General features: G+C 36.7%; 1 protein-coding gene across 2 annotated transcripts in view; it reads left to right on the forward strand.

Moving 5' to 3' along the window:
* The window catches only part of LOC149789097 (uncharacterized), a 65,426-nt gene that overhangs the window by 26,820 nt on the left and 15,358 nt on the right, over window positions 1-23,248 (forward strand). Inside the window, exons 7-12 of one of the 2 annotated variants that reach the window (XM_089975297.1) lie at window positions 2,502-2,561; window positions 3,944-4,010; window positions 12,681-12,744; window positions 13,911-14,001; window positions 16,841-16,935; window positions 20,745-20,905. In XM_089975297.1, the coding sequence (XP_089831423.1) occupies window positions 2,502-2,561; window positions 3,944-4,010; window positions 12,681-12,744; window positions 13,911-14,001; window positions 16,841-16,935; window positions 20,745-20,905 (538 nt within the window). Of the gene's footprint in view, window positions 1-2,501; window positions 2,562-3,943; window positions 4,017-12,680; window positions 12,745-13,910; window positions 14,002-16,840; window positions 16,936-20,744; window positions 20,906-23,248 lie in introns of both variants that reach the window. The other variant, XM_089975296.1, reaches the window with a different exon arrangement.

Genomic DNA, 23,248 nt, shown 5'->3' on the forward strand with positions numbered 1-23,248 from the left:
ATTTAATTTACTTAATATTCAATCAATTTACCAGTTTCTTCTTCAGATATATTACCTAGTATGTTAAGAGTACCTCCATTAACTACTAACTCACAAATCCAGCCCTCCATTAGGAGTACCTCCACTAACTCACAAATCCAGCCCTTCCATGTTAAAACGAGAAATTTACCACATCATTTGACTCATTTTAGCATCAGAACTGCTAAAAAGTAGTCAGAGCCTAGACAGATGTCAGATGAGAGTGGCCTCCCCCTTGGATAGCTGGATGGCACTAAATCCAGTTAGTCTTCATTTGCTACTTTTGCTTGTGCAAGGTCAGTATGATCTTACCAGAGGCCTAGCAAATACTATTAATTTTGTCTTTTCATTAATTTGAAAAATTCCTTGACGTTTTCTCACCTCGGGGAAGTATACTCCATTTGTTTTGTGTCTAAATTTCATTATTTAATGTAGACAAATATTTTGTACTTCAGTTGTCTAACTTTATTGTACAATAAGCTAATCTTAATTGCTTACCCAATTATCTATTGTACCTGATTATTTATGTAATTTTCTTAGCCAGTTATCTTTATTTATAGTATCCATTTCACAGTAACCTTAGCACAATGCTTCACTGATCTCATCTGTTTATGCAGTTGTTTTGCACTCTCTAATTATAGGTATCTACAGCAATAGATACAGTTAAATGTGGAGTGTGCATATGTTTCAGACTGGCAAGGGATAATCACCATACCTGTATTTTTTTGTGATGCAGTTTGAATCATGCTTGTGACATTTGCTGTCATTGATCTGAAGAGATATGGGCAGCCATGTAGTAAACTTGGGTTAATGAGAAATGCACTTAGAAGTATGTGGACACTGTCAGTTTTACCTCTTTCATGGCCTACTTTCAAATGAACAGAGAAAGCTGGAAATTAGCCCATTAAGATAAAGATCCTGCGTCTTCGCCATCATGTGCTTCCCTTACTGTTATAGAACTGCCATCACCAGAGTGACATAGTCAGAGCATACCAGAGTACCAGTTAAGTACAAACATGTCCACCTGGACCAGTTTTGAACATATCGTCACCATATGCAGACACTGCTACTGGCTATTTTAATTATTGCATCAGTAGCTGTAATGGACTTCTGCACTAGATATGAGTAATTCCAAGACAACATTCACTCCAGCTCTAGCACTATTTCAGCCTGTGCTCTTTACTACCAGGACTGGGTTCATTCTTCCCAGTATACTCATGCTCCAACCCAAGACACAGGAACTGGCACCTAGTTGTGCCATTGCTAGCACCTGTTCTGTCACGGACTCCCAGCATAAATTGGCACTGAAACACTCTCCCACATTGTCCAGTAGCAGACCCATGGGATAGTTTAATGGACCAATTCCAGGCAGGTCTGTCATCAGTTCAGCTTCCATCATAAATCATTACTGGCTATGGTGACTTCCTTTTCTCTAATGCTCAGTTCTCATCAGTCCTTTGATGACATATATAGTGGCAAATGCTTGGAGATCATGGTGTCAATAACTTGATAGCCATGTTGTTGACAACTGGAAAGACTCCATGCCTTGTTCCCTGTCCACAGTGGCCTGCTTTTCCAGGTCAAACACAAATTTTGCAGAATTATTCTCTGTTACCCCATTCTTCCTCGGTTGAAGACACACTCACAAGCACCATCTTTGTTACTTGATCTGACATGCACAGAAAGACTTCTTTGCATCAATTGAAGAGTTCTTCTGAAAATTCTGCTATCAGAGTTCTGTCCTTCTCCTCTTGCTCTGCATTTTACCTCTTACAGGTTTCCTGCATTCATTGATATTGTAAATAAGACCTGTTTCAGGTTTCCTGCATTCACTGATATTGTAAATAAGACCTGTTAGTTTTATTGCTGAAGACTGAGTGAAGCATTTACATTTCATGCTATTAATGGGTATTGTCTAGTCACTTTTACCATGCATGCTGTGAATGGAGTCATCAAGGCAATTCCAATGAACTGAATGGTAACTGCTTTGTCATATTTTTCACAAAAGTTTATGGAATGATACAAATTATGGCAACATTTGTTTTAGCAGATTATAACTTTTGACAAGTTTTATATTCATGGTCTCACTCTGAGACTGCATAATCACTAAAATATATCCACTGCAAAATAACCTGATATATGCAATAAAGATTTCTATGGAAAAATTGTTTTTCACATTCTTTAAGCAGGCAAATTACTGTTGTTATTTCTAGTCAGGGCAAGCCCGACCATATATATGAAGTAGGTGCCAAATTATACAGAAGCAAGCTTTTTTCTCTTTGGATGACCACCAAATTCATAGTTTGCCTAGGGTGCCAAAAATGTGTGGGCTAGTCCTGGTAGTAGTGGTCAACAATAACAAAAAAAACAACTGATCTTATGTTGATAATTTTTAGTCTGGGCATGGATTTTGCTTAAGTTATAGATGTAAAGAACATTTGTCTCAGTGTGTAATTTATTGATGAAATTCTTTCTTCTTTCAGGTTTACCTACAAACAACCCATGGCTGGAGAAGTGCATTTCTTACTCCATCTATATTTGTGGTAAGAACTGTACTCATTATATATGATGCTTTAACATTACACAGGCCAAAAAGGTAATTGGTAACTATTGAAAGATGGCCCTTTACGTACTACACCACTGTCTCAATGGAAATGGTGATAAGGAGCAGTCATTGATCTTTATGCATAGTAGAATATTACAGAGACACATTTTAAATATTCATCAAAAGCAAAATGCGGCAAGTGTATTTATTTTTCTGGCTGTCTTAGATTCATTCACCCCTAGGCTGAAACTAATGCAGAAGTATTTCCCTTCCCATGTAAATCTGAATGGAATTATTCAGTAGGCCTGATTTGTGTGTGTGTATATGTGATTTTGATTTTTAATGTAGCTTTAACAATTTTTCAGTAATATCGTTATGATGTCTGTAGTGTGGCAGTTTATAGTGATGTCTAGCACTGGGGCATCATGCCACATACATATAGCATGATGTCCCACCCAGTCACATTATCCTGACACCAGGCTGACCAGTCCTAACACTAACCTCTTAATGCTGAGTGCCAAGCGAGGCAGCTGTTAGTACCATTCTTATAAGTCTTTGACTCGGCTGGGGTTCAAACCCTCGCCCTTCTGCATCCGAGTAGGACACTCTAACCGCTAGGCCACCAGAGTAGGTCTGATGTAACTGTAAAGCTTTTTTACGTTGTTACGGTCTGAAGTTTCACACATGAAGCAGAGTCAGAGAGTCGGAGAAGTGCATTGAGTTTGCTGCTCCATCCAAGAATAATCAAAATCCAGGTCAACTTCTGAATTAGATATAAAATGCTGGATCATTATATTACATCTAGGCTACTGTGATCTAATATTTAATAGTCTGTTGAAGGCTGAGGTGTTTATTTTGACATTCAGATGGGATGTACCTGCTGTCACACAAAAAATTATCTCCATTTTTGCAGGTGCTTGTCTGTAATTAGAATCTATCTGGTTTTTAAAATTTGTATGCATTTGATTTATGTGTCATTAGATGGCTTCATTTGCTATGACATGTTAATGTAAGTAAGAAAGATACCATATGTACTCTATGACATGTTAATGTAAGTAAGAAAGATACCATATGTACTCTATGACATGTTAATGTAAGTAAGAAAGATACCATATGTACTCTATGACATGTTAATGTAAGTAAGAAAGATACCATATATACTCATGTATAAATTGAGTCCAGCTGCAAACTGCACAGACCCAGTTCTGCCATTGCATAATATGCCTACATTCTAGGTCAGTGCAATTTGTTAGGAGTAATCAGAAGTAGAAACAACATAGACCCTGATTTACTACTGCTGTTTTTTGTTGGACTGAACTTATAAGTGAGCATATAAGATATACATTTTTTCTCCTTGTATAGTAAATATTTTATTTTCAGGGTGGAATGGGATTCTTAATACTGATGTTTTTTCATCAACCATCAGAAGTTGGAATTGAAGTTCCAGGTAGAGGTAAATGCATGTTTGCAATGAAATATTGATGACAAAGTAGTTACATTCTTTTCTTTTTTTACCAGTGTGAAGCCACATTTTTAGGATAGGACACTTAAATATAGTAACCTGGCTTTTGTTTTAAAATTTTTTAATTGGATTACAGACTCAATTTAAAATAGTATCCTTCCATGATATTGCTGTAATTTAAAATTTACAGATAGTTTGTTATTGTAATGGTTTATTATTATTGTCTTTTCTGTATCAGAGTTTAAATTGCAAGATTTTTATTGGAATTTTGGAAGTTATGAAATTTTACCCTAAATACATGTTCCAAGTCAGATTGTATGTGAAACCTGTTTTTTCTTCCAGCTGCCTGTCTGTAAATTTGGTCTGGTAAAGACACCTTTGAAAAAATTATTTGACAGCAATAAAATTTAGTACACTGAATGTTATTAATGTTATTTGGTTTCAGGTTTAATTTCAACTCTTTCCATTAATATTTCTTGCAGCTATTGCCCTTATTTCTATGAGACATATGAAGTTTTACTCTTAGTGTCTGTTTTCACATGTAAAGATTAAATTTGGTATGCAGATTGATAACAGTGGTTCTTGAATCAAATTTAAGTTTCAAATCATGACAAAATATTTGAGTTTTAGTTCTTGTTTAACTGAACTTTTTGCTTGTAGTTCAAGATTTGCTTCTATTCTCAAATTTAAATTTTTTTTTTTACAACCGTTGTAATAAAATCTTGAATTAGCATTTATCAGCATACTATAAAAATTTGGAGAGTATACAATAATAACTCAACACATCATTAAATGCAGTGAGATAGAATGTTAAATATAGAATAATTAGATGTAGCAACCATATAGTAATCATCTTTTCTGCCCATTCATCTGTCTGTTCACTGTCCTTGTAACCACCATAGTTCTTAAACCCATGCTAGATGCCATTTGGTTGGTGAATTGCCTCTTACATATAGATGTAGATGTGCCTTCAAAAGTTTTTTTCAAAATATTGCTCTTTTTAAATCAATTTCAAATCACCACAACAGCAGAGCCACATATCCAGCATAATTTGGGAATCTAAGATATGCTGATGAAATTTGGCATATATGTTATCTCATGGCTGTGCCCTTGATTGGTTTTATTTTGTCAACTTCATTTTGGATAGAGTTTTTGCCTTTGACAATATTATATCTTCATATGAAATGTTTTTTGTAACCAGCATAGCTCAGGAACCATTAAACATATATTTATGTACTTAAGCATGAATATTGTCTAATAGACTTACATGTACCTTTTATAGGTTAAGTCTCATTTAGAAGAGTTATGCCCCCTTGATTGCTTGTGTGTTAAAACCTGTTATGAGAGACCGCCCCTTCTGCCAATGAAAATCGGTCTCCAAGGACAGGTGGTCTCTCATAACAGGTTTGCACAAAAAGACGAGTTTCCAAGGTCCAGTTTCAGAACAATTTAAAGAAAAATAACCACAATCACTGTACATATATTCTATTCTGCATTAATAGTTCTTCCTAAAATATTGTATGCATTCATCTGAAAACAAAATTATATAGCAATAAAGATGATGATGTTCATCCATCAGTGTCAGTGAGGACCATTCAATGTCTTCGATTCACTAGGGGTGGATCCGGAGATGGTTGATCAGTCTGATCCGGGCCCGGAAGAGTCTGTTGCAGTGGGGACCTGGATGTAGAGGCTGCTGACTGGGAGTTGCAGAAATGCTGTTCCTGGATTTGCACAGATCATGTTTCTCAGCTGCATCCGCCAGTCTTTTCTGCTTAAAGGCTGCTGCACTGGCATTGACTTGACAGTGCCAGGCTGATTGATCGGCTGCAATACTCTCCCAGCTGTCAGGGTCAAAGCCTAAGTTCTTAAGCGACGCTTTGAGGGTTTCCTTGCACCTCTCTTTTTGACGTCCGTGAGATTTCTTGTCTTGTTGTAGCTCTCTATAGAAGATCTTCTTAGGTAGGTGTTCCACCAGAATGCGAACAACATGGCCAGCCCACTGGAGTTGTGCCTTGCACAGCATAGTGTGGATTCTTGTCATGCCAGCCTGGTTGAGCACCACTGTGTTCGGTACCTTGTTTTTCCATCTGATTTTCAGTAGTTTTCTTAGGGGGCTCATATGGAAGTGGTTCAGTTTTTTAACATGTCAGCTATACACAGTCCAGGTCTCGCAAGCATAGAGGAGGGTGGAGAGAACAACCGCTGCGTAGACATTGAGTTTGGTGGCAAGCTTGATGCCTCTCCTATCCCAGACATTTGAGTGGAGTCTGCCAAATGCTACACTGGCTTTGACAATCCTGGTATTGACCTCATCGTCTATGTGGACTGCTTGTGAGAAGGTGCTGCCAAGGTATGTGAACCTGTCTACATTTTTTAGCTTTTGGCCATTGACAGTGATGGATGGTTCCAGGTAATCTTCTTCATCAGCTGGCTGATGCAGAACCTCGGTCTTGCTGGTGGAGATGGTGAAACCGAAGTTGGTGCACACTGTGGAATAAAAGTCCATGCTCTGTTGCATGCCTGCCTCTGTGCTGGAGTTGAGGGCACATTCATCTGCAAACAGGAGGTTGCGAATGATCTCAACTTGGACTTTGGTTTTGGTTTGAAACCTCCTCAGGTTGAACAACTTCCCATCCAGATGGTTTCAGAGACCTACTCCCACATCACTGTTCTTGAAAGCATGCATCAACATTGCGGAGAATATGAGGCTGAAGAGAATGGGGGCTAAGATGCATCCTTGTTTCACACCATTCGTAACTTATCGGTTCAGAATAGTTACCCTGGTCCTGGACTCTGGCAAGCATGCCATCATGAAAATGCCTCACTATTTCAATGAAGACTTCTGGACATCTAAATATGGCCACCATCTTCCAAAAGCCTTTCTGGCTGACAGTGTTGAATGCCTTTGTCAGGTCCACAAAGGTGGTGTATAGCTGGATATTTTGTTCAAGACACTTTTCTTGCATCTGCCTGGCAGCAAGTCAATGGTACCTCTCTCCTTTCTGAAGCCACAATGATTTTCTGGCAGTAGGCCATGATCAAGGTGTTCTGTGAGTCTGTTCAGCAGTAGCCTAGTGAGGACCTTACCTGCAATGCAGAGTCGAGAGATTCCTCTATGGTTGTCGCAGGATTGGAGATTGCCTTTGCATTTGTAAATTTGGATGATGGATGCATCTTTGAATTCCTGGGGTATGCGTTTCTGCTTTCACATCCCACAGAACATCTCTGTTAGTCTTTCTACTAGCTTAGGCCCATAAGACTTGTAGATCTCAGCTGGGATGGAGTCTGCTTCTGGAGCTTTCCACTAGACAGGAGCTCAGTGGCCTTATGAGTTTCAAGCACTGTTGGAGGGTCAGCCAATCTCTTGTTGATCTCCACCTGGGGTAGATGGTTGATCGCTTCATCGTTGATTGAAGAGGGTTTGTTGAGGACACCGTCAAAGTGTTCCACCCAGCGATCCAGTATGTTCTCCTTGGTTATGAGAGAGCTGCTATTGGAGCTCAAGAGTGGGGCTGTGCCTGATGTTACTGGGCCATACACATGAAGAGCACTATAGAAATTCTTCATGTCTTGTCTGTCAGCAAAGGACTGAATATCATCAGCCTTTCGGCTCAGCCATGTGTCCTGCATCTCGTGCAGTTTCTTCTGCACAGCTTGGCGGACTCTGCTGAAGGCATCTTTTTTTGCAGCAGACTTGGGGTCAGTGTTGTATGCATGATGGAGACATTGCTTCTCCTCTAGCAGGGACTGTATTTCTTCACAGTTATTGGCAAACCAGTCTTGGTGCTTTTGCGTAGTGATGCCAAGGGTTTCAGATGCAGTTGAGTACACCAGCTGTTTGAAGGCCACCCAGCATTTCTCTACATCGTTGGTATCAGAGTCTGTGGTTTCCAGCTGGCTTGTCAGAGATTCAGACAGAGCTTGCTCAGTGTTTCAGACTTTCAGCCTGGAGATGTTGAGTCGCTTTGGGACTTTAATTCCCTTTGGAGGTTGAATTCTAAGATTCGTTATGGAAATCATTAGCCTGTGGTATGTCCAGCAGTCAGAACCGCACATGGCCTTGGTCACAAGGATATCCTGTCTGTCATTCCTACAGACTAAGATGTAATTGATCAGACGCCAATGCTTAGACCATGGGTGCATCCAAGTTGTTTTCTTATGGTTACGCAAATGGAAGATGGTGTTTGTGATCAGGAGAACATATGTTGCACACATCCTCAAGAGCAGATGTCCATTTCTGTTGCAGTTGCCAATGCCACATCTACCAATAATTCCTTCCCACAAGGTGTGGTACTCTGGCGTTAAAATCACCAAGAAGGATCAGCTTGTCTGACTTTGATACTGAAGCAATCAGAACTTCCAGATCCTGGTAGAACTTGTCTTTGGCTTCCTCTGAGTTGGTCATGGTTGGTGCATAAGCACTAATGAGTGTGGCTTGCTTTTTTCCATGTAAGGGTAGCTTCCACATTATTAGCTGGTCATTAGTTCCCTTTGGTAAGATGGAGAGCTTATTCACCAAACTCGACAGCAAAACCAACTCCAGACTCACAATGTTCATTGGTGCCACATCCACTCCAGAAAAAGGTGTAGCCAGCTCCAGCTTAAGTCAGCTGGCCCTTGTCAGCCAAGCAAGTTTCTATCAAGGCTGCTATCTCTATCTTGTAGCGAGCAAGTTCTCTTGCAATCAGGGCAGTTCTTCTCTCTGGTCTCGCAGCCTCTGCATGATCCAATAGAGTATGTTCCATGCACTGAGAGTGAGTGGAATGTTTTGGGTGTCCTTTGTGTTTCGACCGCAAGAATGGGATTCCCTCCAGCCACAGTAAGCTGGTTGGGGTAGTTGAAGCAGGCTTTTTTAGGGCACCTTTTCAAACCCCTTCATCAGGCGATGGATTTAAGCAGTGCTATCCTGAAGAGGTCTGCTTAGTCACTCAGACAGCTGCCGACATCTGTTTCTGCTTCAGGTCAATGGAAGATGACCCTCATCGCCTGAACTGCCTGCGTGCAGGTCTGCCGCTTTGGCTGCCAGTACATCCACACCTGCCACTCGCAGCTTGCCTGTTGCCACAGGCCTTGGGAATGGGTGATGATATAAATGACTTGTGCATGAGTTGGATTAAAGTGAGGGAGAGTTGCACTGTGTCAGCATCACTCTCTCAAGGCCCCACTTTTTCCAGTGGCAAGACGTAGTCAAGACAGCTGGAATGGAAACTGTATGCAGTGTATGACCAAGGCTTCCTACGTGTCTTGCCTTGCTCTTAGCACTCCACATCGCTTTGCTGGATCCGCCTTCCTGCCCGTTGACCAGCTGGTGGTTCCTCTGCGCAGTCCACCAGGTCCAGTCTTCACATTCAATGAGTGACAATCCCTAACTCACCGAGGGTTTAAGACCCATCAGTTACCCTCAGCCTAGTTTACTGGTTAGTCGAAGCTGTTGCTCGTAGTGTGGCCACTGTGCATGCTACAGCTTCTTGGAGCCACAGGTGAGAGCTAAGTGCCAAGTGGGGACCAAAGGTGGACTAGCTACCCCCAAGGGAGTATGACTGCTACCTCCACCAGAGGTACTAGCCCTTCATGAGCACCCCTTACATCACCACTAGCAATAAAGATGCACAAAGATATACATGTACATTAGAATGGTTTACGGATTGTGCCATCTGTCATTTTATACAAACCAGTAGCCAGAATCCTTTTTCTTTTTCATGTGTGTTTTTGATCAGAACAATTTTTTCTATTCTAGTGATCATTGTTACAAATGATTACGTAAAGGTCATTGGTGTCCGTCCTTGTTCTTGCAATACAGTCATTCATAGAGCTGGATGCTGGTCCTACTTGTGTATGTAAATTAGAATGGTTTACACACTGTACCATCTGTCACTTTATACCAACCAGTAGCCAGAATCCTTTTTCTTTTTCATACGTGTTTTTGATCAGAACAATCTTTACTATTCAAGTGATCATTGTTACAAATGTTTACATAAAGGCCAGTGGTGTCTGTCTCTGCTCTTGCGATACAGTCATTCATAGAGCTGAATGCTGGTCCTACTTGTGTATATCAATAGTAGCTATGATGGTACCACTACGGTAAGACCGGGAACCAGGCTAAATACTGGAATACTCTACAGGTACTTTAATCTGGTTTGCAATAGAGTAGCCAGCCACATTTTGTATGGATCATGTAAGCGGTCATTGGATTAAAAAAAGGTCGGTGGAGTTTATCCCTGTTTTTGCAGAGTGGTCATTCATAGCAGTGTCAAAATGCATATTTTGCCAAGACATCATGGTCACTGGTTGCTATCAGCAGGTGGTCGCTCGTGAGAGAGCTATTATGTAATAAAATTGATCCATACATTACGATTGTGGTCGGAAATGACAGGTCGTCGCTCATAAAAGTTTTTACTGCACTAACTCGCCTAACTTTGATTTGATTACTCACCAAAATTTTTCTTTAAAACAGTCTTGGCATGTTGTTTCAGACTGATGAGATCTCAAGTGCATTTGATTTTTGCATTCCACGATGACATTTTCAAGCGTTATGGCCCCTGATAGCACATTGTACTAATTTTGGTTTCCACACCATAACTTTATAATATTTGTTAGACTTTAACTACATTTGTCATGCAACTTTATATTGATCAATCCTTGATTGTATTGTTTCCAGCATTCCATGACATTATTTACAATAGTTGCGGCCCCTGATTGCTCCTTCTCCAGACTTTTGGTTTCTGCAGCATCATTTTACTAAGCCTAATTGGATTTTAGCCATATTTTGCATACACCTCTATATTGATGATCCCTTGAAAGAATTGAATTTGAGTTGTTCCACCTTATAATTTAGAAGACTTATGACACCAGTTTCACCATCCTCCTAACTTTGTTTTCTGCAGCATAACTTTACAAAGGAAGATTGTCATTCACATTTATATTGATGGGATCTTGAATGAGGTGGATTTCCAACATTCCATGTGATAATTTATGACAAGTTATGGCCTCAGAATGCCTTTCTTCTCCAAACTATTATTTTCAAAAAAAAGTTCTTACATTTAAAGCCCCACCAAGCAAATTGTAATATGCATGGTCCTTTGCAAAGCACACTAATGCCTGTAGTGTATGTAGTTTATTGTATGTTCCTCGGTTCACACAGGTGTATTTACCAAAACATTCTCACCCATGTAACAAATTTGTTTTGTAGACTTGCAATACTTGCTTTTCTTTTCTTGGTCTTATTGTCACATGACAGTTAAATGATGCCATTATGTGGTCCTATGTTTCAACATGACTCCATGTTTGCAGTTAAAAAGATATAAGTGATGTAAGGGAATAAAGATAAAATAAGTAATTGATTCATTTTTTGAAGAAAATTGTGTGCAAAAAGAATCTATGCTAAGATAAATGTAGCCAACATTTTTATTGTTTCATGAAACTATGAAATAAAAATGAATTTAACAATTCTGGATTTCATTTAATGAGAATTCTTTTGTCTGGACTCTCCAGATGATCATTAAAATACAACAAAAAGTATACATTTTATTAAAACCTGATGAAAGAAAATAATGTTTCTTCCTTCTAGGGGCACCCAATCATTGGTACTGTATAAAGTTTAGCAACAAGTAAATCAATTGCTAATTACTAATTACTAATTATTAATTGCTGTAATTAAATAGCTCTACTGACCTTGGTAACCTTCCACTAATCAGACAATATTAAGGAGCTTACAGAATATTCTGAACATGAAGTATTAGGTCATGCTCATAATCAAGGGAATGCTTGTGTTTTAGTTCAGTCAATGACCTTGACACCATTATATGTTTGACATGTATTTTTTCACGTCAAACAGATTAATTAAATGATGTACCATTTATATACTCATTTATTTATAAGTTGTGTGCCAACTGTGAACAGATAACATGATCTGCTGTTGCATAATGTGCCAGTACATCAGGGTCTGTGTTGTTTATTCTACTGATTAGTCCTAACAAAGTGCATAGACCCAGATTTGCTGTTGCAGTATGTGATGGCAGATATGGGTCCATGCAGTTGGATCCAATTTATAAGTGAGAAAAAAAATTCACTTGGCTTCCTCCTGATTTGCCCTTTGTTTAATGGTAAATAAGCTATTTTATTTATTCTCAATAAAATATTCAGGAGTTGAGAGTAATTCATATACTCTAATATAACATTTTTGCTAGTGATATACAATACTGCTGGTTATCCCAATTAAAATAAAACCTTATATCTGCAGTTACTGAAGTATAAACTGCCAAAATTGAAAGTCACTTGTTTTGGTCAGATTTGTGAAATTTTGCTTAGTGAATAACCCACTATATAGTATATGCCTTTTACACTTTGTCATTGTGCAATGACCTCAGTAGGTTTAAATTTAAATATACATTTTAATTCTTTTGATTGCTGTGGGTGATAAAGATGTTGGTAATCTTTACTGCAGAACAAAAAACGTTTTACCCCTTTTTAAGTTATAATACTTGAAGGTCAAAGTGGATACTGTCAAATGTTTAACTTCATTATGTTGGCAGACATTTTGCTCAGTAGTAATTGATATGGTAACCCAAAACTGGGTCTGGGAATTTAGTATTGATGATAAAACCAATTTAATAAACATTTTTTTAAAATTTATTTCTTTTCTGTTTTTTGCAGACCAATCTAACAGTCGTAAAAATTCTTGTCAGCAGCTGTCTGTGTTACAATTATGGAAAATTCCGTAAGCATTTTGATAATTAATTCTTATGCTTAGACCTCTTGATTTTTAATTGTATATTGCTCAGGATATTTTTATATTAAATACATTTGCACTTTAATTTTAACAATTTTCTAGCATCTGTTTAGTCTCACATCCCACTTTGTTGAAAGAAAATTTTATTTATGGATTTGGTTATAAAGATTATTTGCCTATTATTCCTCAACCCACTGATGGATTTTTCTTCATATTTGGGTTGAATCAATATGAAGCTAAGAAAGTTCATTTATGACATGCCCACTAACCCCTTTAACCTTGAGGTCAAGGTCACTGTCATTAGAAAATTTGTTTCATGGTTTTGGGTCAAGTTTTTTCATGATTCCTAAACCCCTTGATGGATTTTCTTCATACTTTGGATGACTTATCGTTAAACGAAAGCAATTGATGGACTTTCTTCATACTTTAGGTGAATTATCATTAAACAAAAGCAACTGACGGACTTTCTTTATACTTGGGTGAATTATCATTAAATGAAAGCAATTGATGGACTTTCTTCATACTTTGGGTGAATTATCATTAAACGAAAGCAATTGATTGTGTGACCAGCTCACTTAACTTTTTGACTTCAGTGTTACATGTTATACAACACTGCTTTGAACCTTGGCTAGAAATGCTTTCCCTAACCATCATGTTTTGTTTCTTTTAATAGTTTAGAAAAACTCTGTTCATAAATATCAAATCATCTACTAATACATGTATCATATGTGAGAAAGCTTGCTGGTAGCTTCTCGTGGGTCGATGGTTCTTTCAGGGGTTTTCCCAGGTTCTTCCTCCACCATTAATACTGGCCACCATGTATAGCCTATCTTGTGCTGAAAAATGGCGTTAAACCCTATAACAACAACAACAACTAATACATGTATCAGTTGTAACTCATTCTAGCTGGATGGTTAACTTTTTATTGTTGTTGTCTTAAAAGGTATTACCCCTGATCTACCTAGATAAGTTTGGCCTGCTTCTCTTTTGTACCCAAAAATAGGCCTGTTTATTCTCAATGTTATTATTATTGGATGGATCACAAAGAGAGGCATTCATTACCATAGATAATTGTGTAGCTTTTATATGTAAATAGTGTAATTTCTATTTGCTAGCATTGCTTTCCATATGTTGATTATTTTTTTATTTTGCAGAATGCTGCCTGAAATAGCCATTGCAGTATTTTGCCTAAAAGCTGTCCGATACTGTATGTATATGTGGCTGCCAATGTACCTGCTGAATCAGGTGAGAGTTAGAGAGAGAGATCAATTTCTTCAGATTTTGAAGTTTTACCTCTACTGTAAATACTTACCACTGAGTTGAGTCCAACAGCATGCTGCACAGACTCAGACCTGCTGTCACATGATGCACCAGTAGATCTGGGTCTATGCAGTTTGTTAGGAGTAATCAGTAGAACAAGTAAAATAAAATCTGATTTGCCATTGCATTGTGTGAGACCAAATCAGGGTCTATGTTGATTGCATTTGGATTTGACTTATGTATATCTATAATGTGTATTTAGCTGTTATCTGTGTTTGTAATTGTAATTATCATTTATAAACAACATGTTATATAGGCTAAGTTTTGCTCATAACAGTATATTCTATTTTGGGATAGTGGTACTTTAAATACTGTAAGTACTTGTATATAAGCCAAATAATTTAGGAAAAAATAAAGGCCTGGAAGAAGGAGTGGGGGGGTTCAGCTTATCTACGGGCTTAAGGTTTAAACTTGAAAGTTTTTAAAACATTTTGCTGACTACCATAATGACTGTAAATCTTGGGACATGAAAAAATAATATTTTCCATGTCCTAAGACGTATGTACAGGTGAAAAAAAATACATTCTTGCTGTCCCAACACTTAACTGTTATAAACTACTATTATTGCTTTTGTTATTATTTTGCATGTGCATATTTTCTGATTTCTCCAACATGAAATTAAATACAGGTCATAATTCACAGGCCAGTTTGAGTTTACCAGGCTGTACTATAATGTACACTACGTACACAGTGCAAATCATGCCTAGCATCACTTTAATCCTTGTGTATTCCCCCAAAATTAGATGCAGATTTTGTTTTATTAATTTTTTCGACCAAATCACATTTTACCACATAACACTTCAGCTAGTCGGTAATAGCTGTTTAATTTTTATATTGATCCATGCGCTCACTTGTAACTCTTTATCAGTGATATAAGCATTGCTACAAATTGAGGTAATCTTTAAGAAAAGGTACACATGTTCAATTGTGCAGTGCACAATCAGCATAACTGTTACATGTTCATGAAAGAATGGTAATAATAAAGGCTACAATTCTGAATATAGATCAACTAAGCTCATCATCAGTCTATTTTACCGTTGTGTTTTGGCTAAACAGAATCATAATTTTCCACAATGGAAAGCTGGATGTTGCTGGGTATCCTTTGTTTATAATTGGTGGATTTGTTGTTTGTTTTCCAACAGCAAAACAGACCAGTTACTCATTAAAACCCTGAAACTGGCTAGGGTTAAGAGGGAATTTTGACTGGCAACTATACCAGTACTTACCGCTCCAGTGGCCAAGTGGTTGGAGTGTCCGCCTTGGATGAGGGAGATCATGGGTTTGATCCCCAATCGAGTCATACCAATGACTTACAAAAATGGTACTAACAGCTGCCTCACTAGGCGCTCAGCATTAAGAGGTTACCAGTACTTTGATGTGTAATTGCCTTACACTCCATAATATTAGCATGATTACTGTACATTTGTAAAACGGGGTGTAAGGTCGCTTACATCAAAGCAAACTGTGACTGCTGAAACTTCATTATTGTATTTTGGATTTATCATTAAAGTTTAGTGCAGTGGTGCCCATGATTCAAATCCAAGGGATGTACTTAATTCATCAGAATGTACTTGATTCACTGTGTGTTCTAACCTACAATGTACATGTGTTGGCACCTTTATTTTAATATGCTCACCAGCCTAATTGCGAGCATTGAATCAGACTCTATTGTTGTTGATTGTTGTCATACTGGGATAATATTTTAATGAGTTAGGTATTGACAATTTCAATCAAAATAAAAATGCAATTACTGGTGCACTGATATAAAAAGTCTAATGCAGTAATGCATAAACAAACAATAATCAAGTCAAAGGGAGATGTAATGTTACAGCAACCCACGAATGTGCAATTCTTATCATTGTCTGATCAAGTTATACACAAATCTGAATTAGGTATAAACAATAAGAAAACAGAAAATTAAATAAATTTCTTGACAATTTGAACAAATTGATACCATTTCTATGTAACAATAATTCATGCCAACCCTGAGAGTTATACGGGTAATTTTGCTAATGTAAGTTTGCCTAAATAAATACATTTAGAACTTACCGCATGCATATTGTGATGTCGTCTTGGACTTTTGGGTTGGCGTATATGCAGGTCATTCATTTTTTAATGTTTATACCTATTCAGTTGTGGGGTCAGCTTATATGCGAATGTATATATATATGTGAGTATATACAGTAGATTGTTTACAGCCTTGATAATGAACATGTGACAGTTTGGGGTAGTTTTCCATTGGTATAATTAAGTATAGTGATATATGTAGGGATGAAGTGTGACATAGTGTCATAATAGAGTCATGGAGATGTATATAAGGAGAGAGGTGAACAATTATTTCTGTTCCTATTTTTATTACTGTTCTTAATGTTGTGTTTAGAGTTAATTTGAGAGGAATCATTTATTTAAATTATTTATTGGAATTACAAAGTGCTCATATGACAGTTTGGACTAAACAGTATTTTGGAATTATTATGAAATCATTCAAAAACATTTTGGACAATGCCATTGTGATACACCAAGGCTCATGATACATTAGCACATTCAAGACCTGGAATTGATTTAAGTGAAATATGGAACTACTAACCTTTCTCACATTTTTGAATTATAAATGATTTAAAATAACACATTTTTCAGACAAATACATTTTTAAAAACAGAAATATGTTTGCATAATATTGTGAAATTTGTCATGACATCATATTCATATTTATGATCCTGATTTAAATTGAGAGACCATGAATAATATAACCATTTTGTTTTAGCTGAAGTATTCTAAAGTTCAGGCTGGTATGTTTTCCACGACCTTTGAGATTGGAGGTGTCATTGGAAGTGCTGCAATAGGTATAGTGTTAGATAAGTAAGTAATATACATTATAGTATATAGTATATAAATAGTATATATGTAGTATAATTTCTGAGTGATGTATTTGTATCACCCGTTTTAAAAAAAATATGCATAAAGCCTTTATAGTCACATATAACTACTAAGGTCATCATTTGGCTTAAAGGGGCAATGTGTGTGTGTGTGTGTGTATATATATATATATATATATATATATATATATATATATATATATATATATATATATATATATATATATAGAAGGAACAAATGTACACCACTTCCAACTACCTTCTCTCTAGTTGACTTTCCGGACCTGTTTGCAAATTTCTTCTGTGACAAAGTACATCCCATTAGAGGTAAGCGTGACAACACAATTTCAATTGACTCGTCATCACCATGCAGCTGGGATACAGAATTTCAGCGGCAACCATTAGCAGCATTTGAACCTGTCTCTATGGATTTAGTATGTACAATCGTGATGAAGAGTGCACCAAAGTCATGTGAACTTAATCCAGTTTCAACATCACTGCTGCTTGAGTGCTTAGATCCAGTATTGCCTTCACTAACTGATGTTATTAATACCTCTCTCTCATCAGGGGAATTCTCATCATTTTTCAAAACTGCCATTGTAAAGCCTCTGCTGAAGAAATCAACACTCAACCAAAGCAATTTAAAGAACTACTGACCAACTTCTAATCTCCTATTCATATAAAAAATCTTAGAAAAGGTTGTTCAATCCCAGCTTGTATCTCATCTGAATTCAAACAGTCTTTTTAGCCATATACAGTCTGCATATCGCCCTTGCCACAGTACTGAAACTACTCTTCTAAAAGTAGTTAATGACATTCTCTCTGCTTTGGATAGCAAAAAGATTACAGTCCTCACCCTCTTTGATTTGTCTGCAGCATTTGACACAATAGACCATGATATATTACTTCACCGTCTCCAGCATGTATTTGGCATTCATGATACAGCCTTACTGTGGTTCAAGTCCTACTTGGTCAGCAGGACATTCTATACACTCAGCTGCTCTCTAGTGTCATAGATCATCATCCAGTTTCCAGTGTCTCACCAATTGTATGCTGACGACACCCAAATATACAAATCTAGCCACCCAACTGAAGTTGATGCGACCGTCCAAAGTGTAGAGAGGTGCATTTCTGATGTGAAATCATGAATGACATGTAACAAGCTATTGTAACTCAGTTCTGTCTGGTTCATCTCCATATCTACTTCAGAAACTTCAAAAAGTTCAAAACAGCTTCTCGGATCATACTTAGAGTACCACGATCAGAGCACACCTCCCCGCTGCTCTGTACCCTACACTGGCTATCCATTCGATCCAGAATCAAACGCAAAATTTGTTCTGTGTGCTACATTTCACTGACGGACTCAGTCAAACATACCTATCCGACCTCACCCATGTGTACACACCAGCAAGATACTTACGCTCCTCTTCTGACAATTGTATACTCCTTATTCCCACTACGAAAATGAAGTCATATGGACAATGTACTTTTGCATACCAGGGCCCAGTAACGTGGAATAAATTGCCCACTGAACTTAGACACAAAGACATAGTGATCCCATTCAAGAGGGCTCTCAAAACTCACTTATTTCGACTGCAAGAACAAACTTAAAGACCTAATAATGTTCCCTACCTTGAATATTTTCAGCATGTTTTTTATGTTTTTTAATTTCATGGTGTTTGTTTTTTTGTAATAATATCATTATGTATGTTTTTTTATGTTATAGGTGGTGTCTAATGTTGTAAAATGCTTAGAGTTTTTAAAAATTAGGCACTATACAAAGTCCTCATTATTGTTATTATTATTATATATATATGAATCAGGGTCCTTGTGGGTTCTAGAATAATGGAAAAGTTTTGTAATTTAAAAAGTAAATTTAAAGGGCCTTGAAAAGTCATGGAATTTCACAAAACCATGCAAAGTTTTGGAAAAATCATGGGAATTTGTGACATTGGAATTCAAAAAATTGATAACTGCTCATGTCATAGAATGTTGAGCACAGATTTTAAAAGAAAGTTTATTTGAGAAGAACACAGTTATGGTCAACAATGGAAAATATAGTGGTCCTCGAGTTTTGTCAAATAGCCCTGGAACAGTTCCTTAATTTGTTTTTGTTAGGTCTGAAAGAACCCTGATACATACATACATACATACATACATACATACATACACAGATACGTGCATACATACATACATACATACATATAAAGGTGAAACCCTTTAGAACTGAATGTAAATGGGACTATATTTTATCAGTATACTGAGGATATTACAGATGTGCAAAAGATCTGTTGTACATTTGAAGACAAAAACAACAATTTTTCAAAAACATAAATAACTTTAGTGTTTTTCACATTATTTGAGAGAAACAGCAAGAGAATTTGTGTGTGACGGTGTAGAGCAAGAAGCTTTGATTATGAGAACGTGTCTGTGTGTGTTTCAGATTGTACGCAATTAAAAAAGCTGTTTTCTTATTTACTGTTTAGTGAAGATTTGCCAAACAATGTACATTCCTTGCAAATACTAAAGTATCAAAAGTGAGGCCACTGGCCTTATTATTAATTTTTAAAAAAATATGTTCTATCAATCCTTTATAGAAAGGAATAATGTCAAACTCAATGAAATTATAAGCAGATAAACGTAACCTATCTTAAGTGGTTTATCTACAGGTATTTGTTTATTAACATTTTATATTCAAATCTGTTCCTGGCTTTACATGCATATATTTGCCTATTGTTGGCCTTAATCTGCGTTGCTACATGTGTTGAGTATTGGTTTTAGCTTGTGTGCCTGCGGTACATTTCCATGTGATTGACTCACAGATGAGCCCACTACTTCATTTGCTAACCATTTAAAATCTGGCCCAGCATGTGTTAGATGTGTGCTTACGTAAGGCTTGACCAGAGACTATTTCTAGACCATGAATATCAGCATTTAGAAGCAAAAATACATTTTCAGATTTGAAGAAAGGAAAGAGAGAGAGTGAGAGGTAACGGGTACAACAGATTTAAACTTTGAAACTAAACATTAAAAAGTGTAAACTGAACATAAGGGTACTCAGTCATGTGTTGTATAAATTGCAAGTAATCATGATATAAAAGTCTCTCAGACTTGATCTTTGGAAATATTTTACATTTAAAATGAATTCATTTTTTCGAATTTAGGTGCATATTAACCAAAATTTACAATTTCTTTTCATGTGAAAATATTATTTGTATTTTTACTAGTGTTAAAGCAGTAGAAAAAATATTAATTTATAATGGAATACAGAGTAGAAAAATATTGATTTATAATGGAATACAGAGTAGAAAAACATTAACTTGTAATGGAATACAGAGTAGAAAAACGTTAACTTACAATGGAATACAGAGTAGAAAAACATTAACTTATAATAGAATACAGAGTAGAAAAATATTAATTTATAATGGAATATAGTGAACAAAAATGTTAATTTATAATAGAATACAGAGTAGATAAATATTAAATTACAGTGGAATATAAAGTAGAAAAATGTTAATTTATAGTGGAATACAGAATAGAAAAATGTTAATTCATAGTGGAATACAGAGTTGAAAAATGTTAATTTATAGTGGAATACGGAGCCCTCAAAGCCCTTATCCCATACTTTAGCTCATGAGTTATTCCTGCAAAGCATGCTAGACCTTGGTGAATATTTCCGTTTTACTGTTTTGTTTTCTTCTGTGTTTGGTTGCTCTTTAACAAGTAGTAAGCAAAAATTTGCTTTGAACATGTAGTAATTGAAAGTTTAAACAAGTTTTCCCTTTGCTTCAGGTTATATGCTGGGCGCCCCCTTGTGGGCACCTGTTTTTCCTGCTTTCTGTCCTCAGTAGCCCTGATTCTCTTCCTCATAACTGGATCCTGGGGAATGACTTTTAATTCGGTGCTGCTTTTTTTAGCTGGAGGATTCAATTGTGGACCAGATTCAATATTAGGTAAAGCATAAATTGTTGCTTGATTAGATAATGTCTGTTAAATGATGAATATAATTATGTATACTTCTATCTTAGAATTTGCTATTTTTTCTTGATTTTATTTTTTTCATATTTGTGACCATTATGTAGATATAGATCTAATTACATTGGTATGTGTTTGTTTATTTTAGACTTTTTCATTGTACAATATTGTATTTGCTATTTCTTTCCTCTCTTTATTTATTGTCCCCCATCTTTTCAAAATATCTGTTTCTGTCCATATTATCTGCCCATACACCCATCCCACATTCATTTCTGCTCCTTTACATTAAAGCTGTTTGAGATTAAGGGATGAAAAAACCTAGGCCATGGCTCAATACATTTAGTTTTTCCAGCACTTTCTTTTCCACTCTATAGCTCTATTATCATTTGAGATTAAGATGAAAATTGTTGTTCTTCTACATCATCATTAGAAGGTGTGTTATGTACCACACTGGGGTTCTGTTTTTAAGAACAAGGTCATGGCTCAATGTTTTTTTCCCCATCACACTTATATATTTGCTGTGCAGCTTTAAAACTATTTGAGCCAAAACTTTGTATACATATTCATCATCATTAGAAAGTGTGTTACAAACCAGATGGGGGCCCCGAGTGGCCGAGTGGTCTAAAGCGCTCTCCATTACGGATCACTGCCATCTCACCTCTGTCTGCGTGGGTTCGAGTCTCGGTTTCAGCCAGTGTGGGTATGTGAGAAAGCTTGCCAGTAGCTTCTCGTGGGTCGGTGGTTCTTTCCGGGGTTTTCCCCGAGTTCTTCCTCCACCATTAATACTGGCCGCCATGTATAGCCTATCGTGTGCTGAAAAATGGCGTTAAACCCTACAACAACAACAAACCAGATATAGGGATGTGCTGTCTACAAGTTCAAGGTCATAGCTCAGCATTTTACATTTTCCATCAAACTTTTCCTTCCATTTATCTTTGAGATCTTGGGATGTAGCTTGGTTTACTGGTACATAATAACTAGTAGGTATTTTGCATATCACATTGGGGATCCTTAATTCAAGGACAAGGTCACAGTTCAGTATATTTTGTTTCACATTGCAATTTCTTTTCCATGCAATAACTTGAACACTGTTTGAGATTAAGAGCTGCATCCTAGTATTTGTGTATGTCATCATTAAAAGATATATGCCACATTGGGCGTCTTATCTCCAAGGTCATTGTAATAGTGTTATATTGTATGTCATCATTAAAAGATATGTGCCACATTGGGTGTCTTATCTCCAAGGTCATTGTAATAGTGTTATATTTTGAATTTTTCCATTACACTTTCCTTTCACTCTAAAAGAATAGAACCATTGAGATGAAGGGATGAAACTTAGTATAACTTTATGTCATGGCTAAATGGTGTGTTACATACAACATTATGGTTTGTATCTTCAAGGGAGATGTCACAGGTCAGTATTTTAGGCTTCAGACACATTTTTTCATCTGCTTTCTAACTCAAGAACTCTTTTAAGATAAATGTGCAAAACATGGTTTACTTATATATTGTCATTCGACAATAATCCTTGTAATGGTATTTGTTCTTTATATTATTTAACAGGCATTCATTGTAAAGAGCGTTCTGATTGGTCCTGAATTTCTACTCATCCAGTGAATGTTTGCATAAAGGAAACTGATGGAAATGGAAAGAAAAACATGGCTTCTTGAAATATAGATAGAAATTGGACACAGAAGGTTTGGATAAAGGTTTTAAAAATGTGTGGAAATGGGAATGGCTTGAACCCATAGCCATTGGTCAGCTTGTAAGAAAATGAATGTCAGAGGACTAGCATTTTGTGATCTTTGCCAGGAAGATTTGATCTTGTGCCATCATGGTGGAAATAGTTTGAAGCACCATCTCCATACAGACAGAATGAAACCTAGAAGTGCAAATCACATCTTTTGTTCTTTGTATTTTTTTTCTGTGTTTTTGACAGAAAATGCATGGTTTTATGATAAGGACAACCCTAGAATCTTATTGTTAAATGAGCAGGAGTTGGACCAGTATGATTTGGAATATTCACAACATATTCCGTACCAGAATTTGAGGGAGACAACACATAGATCACTGATGGGGGAATTGATGATATTGTTGCCAGATACCCTTGTCTGTCAAAGATGGCCATGTATGCACAAAGCTGTTTTCATGGTCTACAGTGTCATGAATGATAATAATAATTCCAAATCAGGGAGGACAAACTTTAAAATCTACACCTGGCTACAAAACATAAAATATGGCCTGAAGGCATCTGGAAATATTGCAAATACAGTATTGTAAGGAAGATTTCTTACATGAGAGGGCAGATGTAACTTTGTGTT

Source organism: Sinohyriopsis cumingii, chromosome 11, assembly GCF_028554795.1.
Source record: "Sinohyriopsis cumingii isolate HCF-2022 chromosome 11, ASM2855479v2, whole genome shotgun sequence".
NCBI classification, from domain to species: Eukaryota; Metazoa; Mollusca; class Bivalvia; order Unionida; family Unionidae; genus Sinohyriopsis; species Sinohyriopsis cumingii.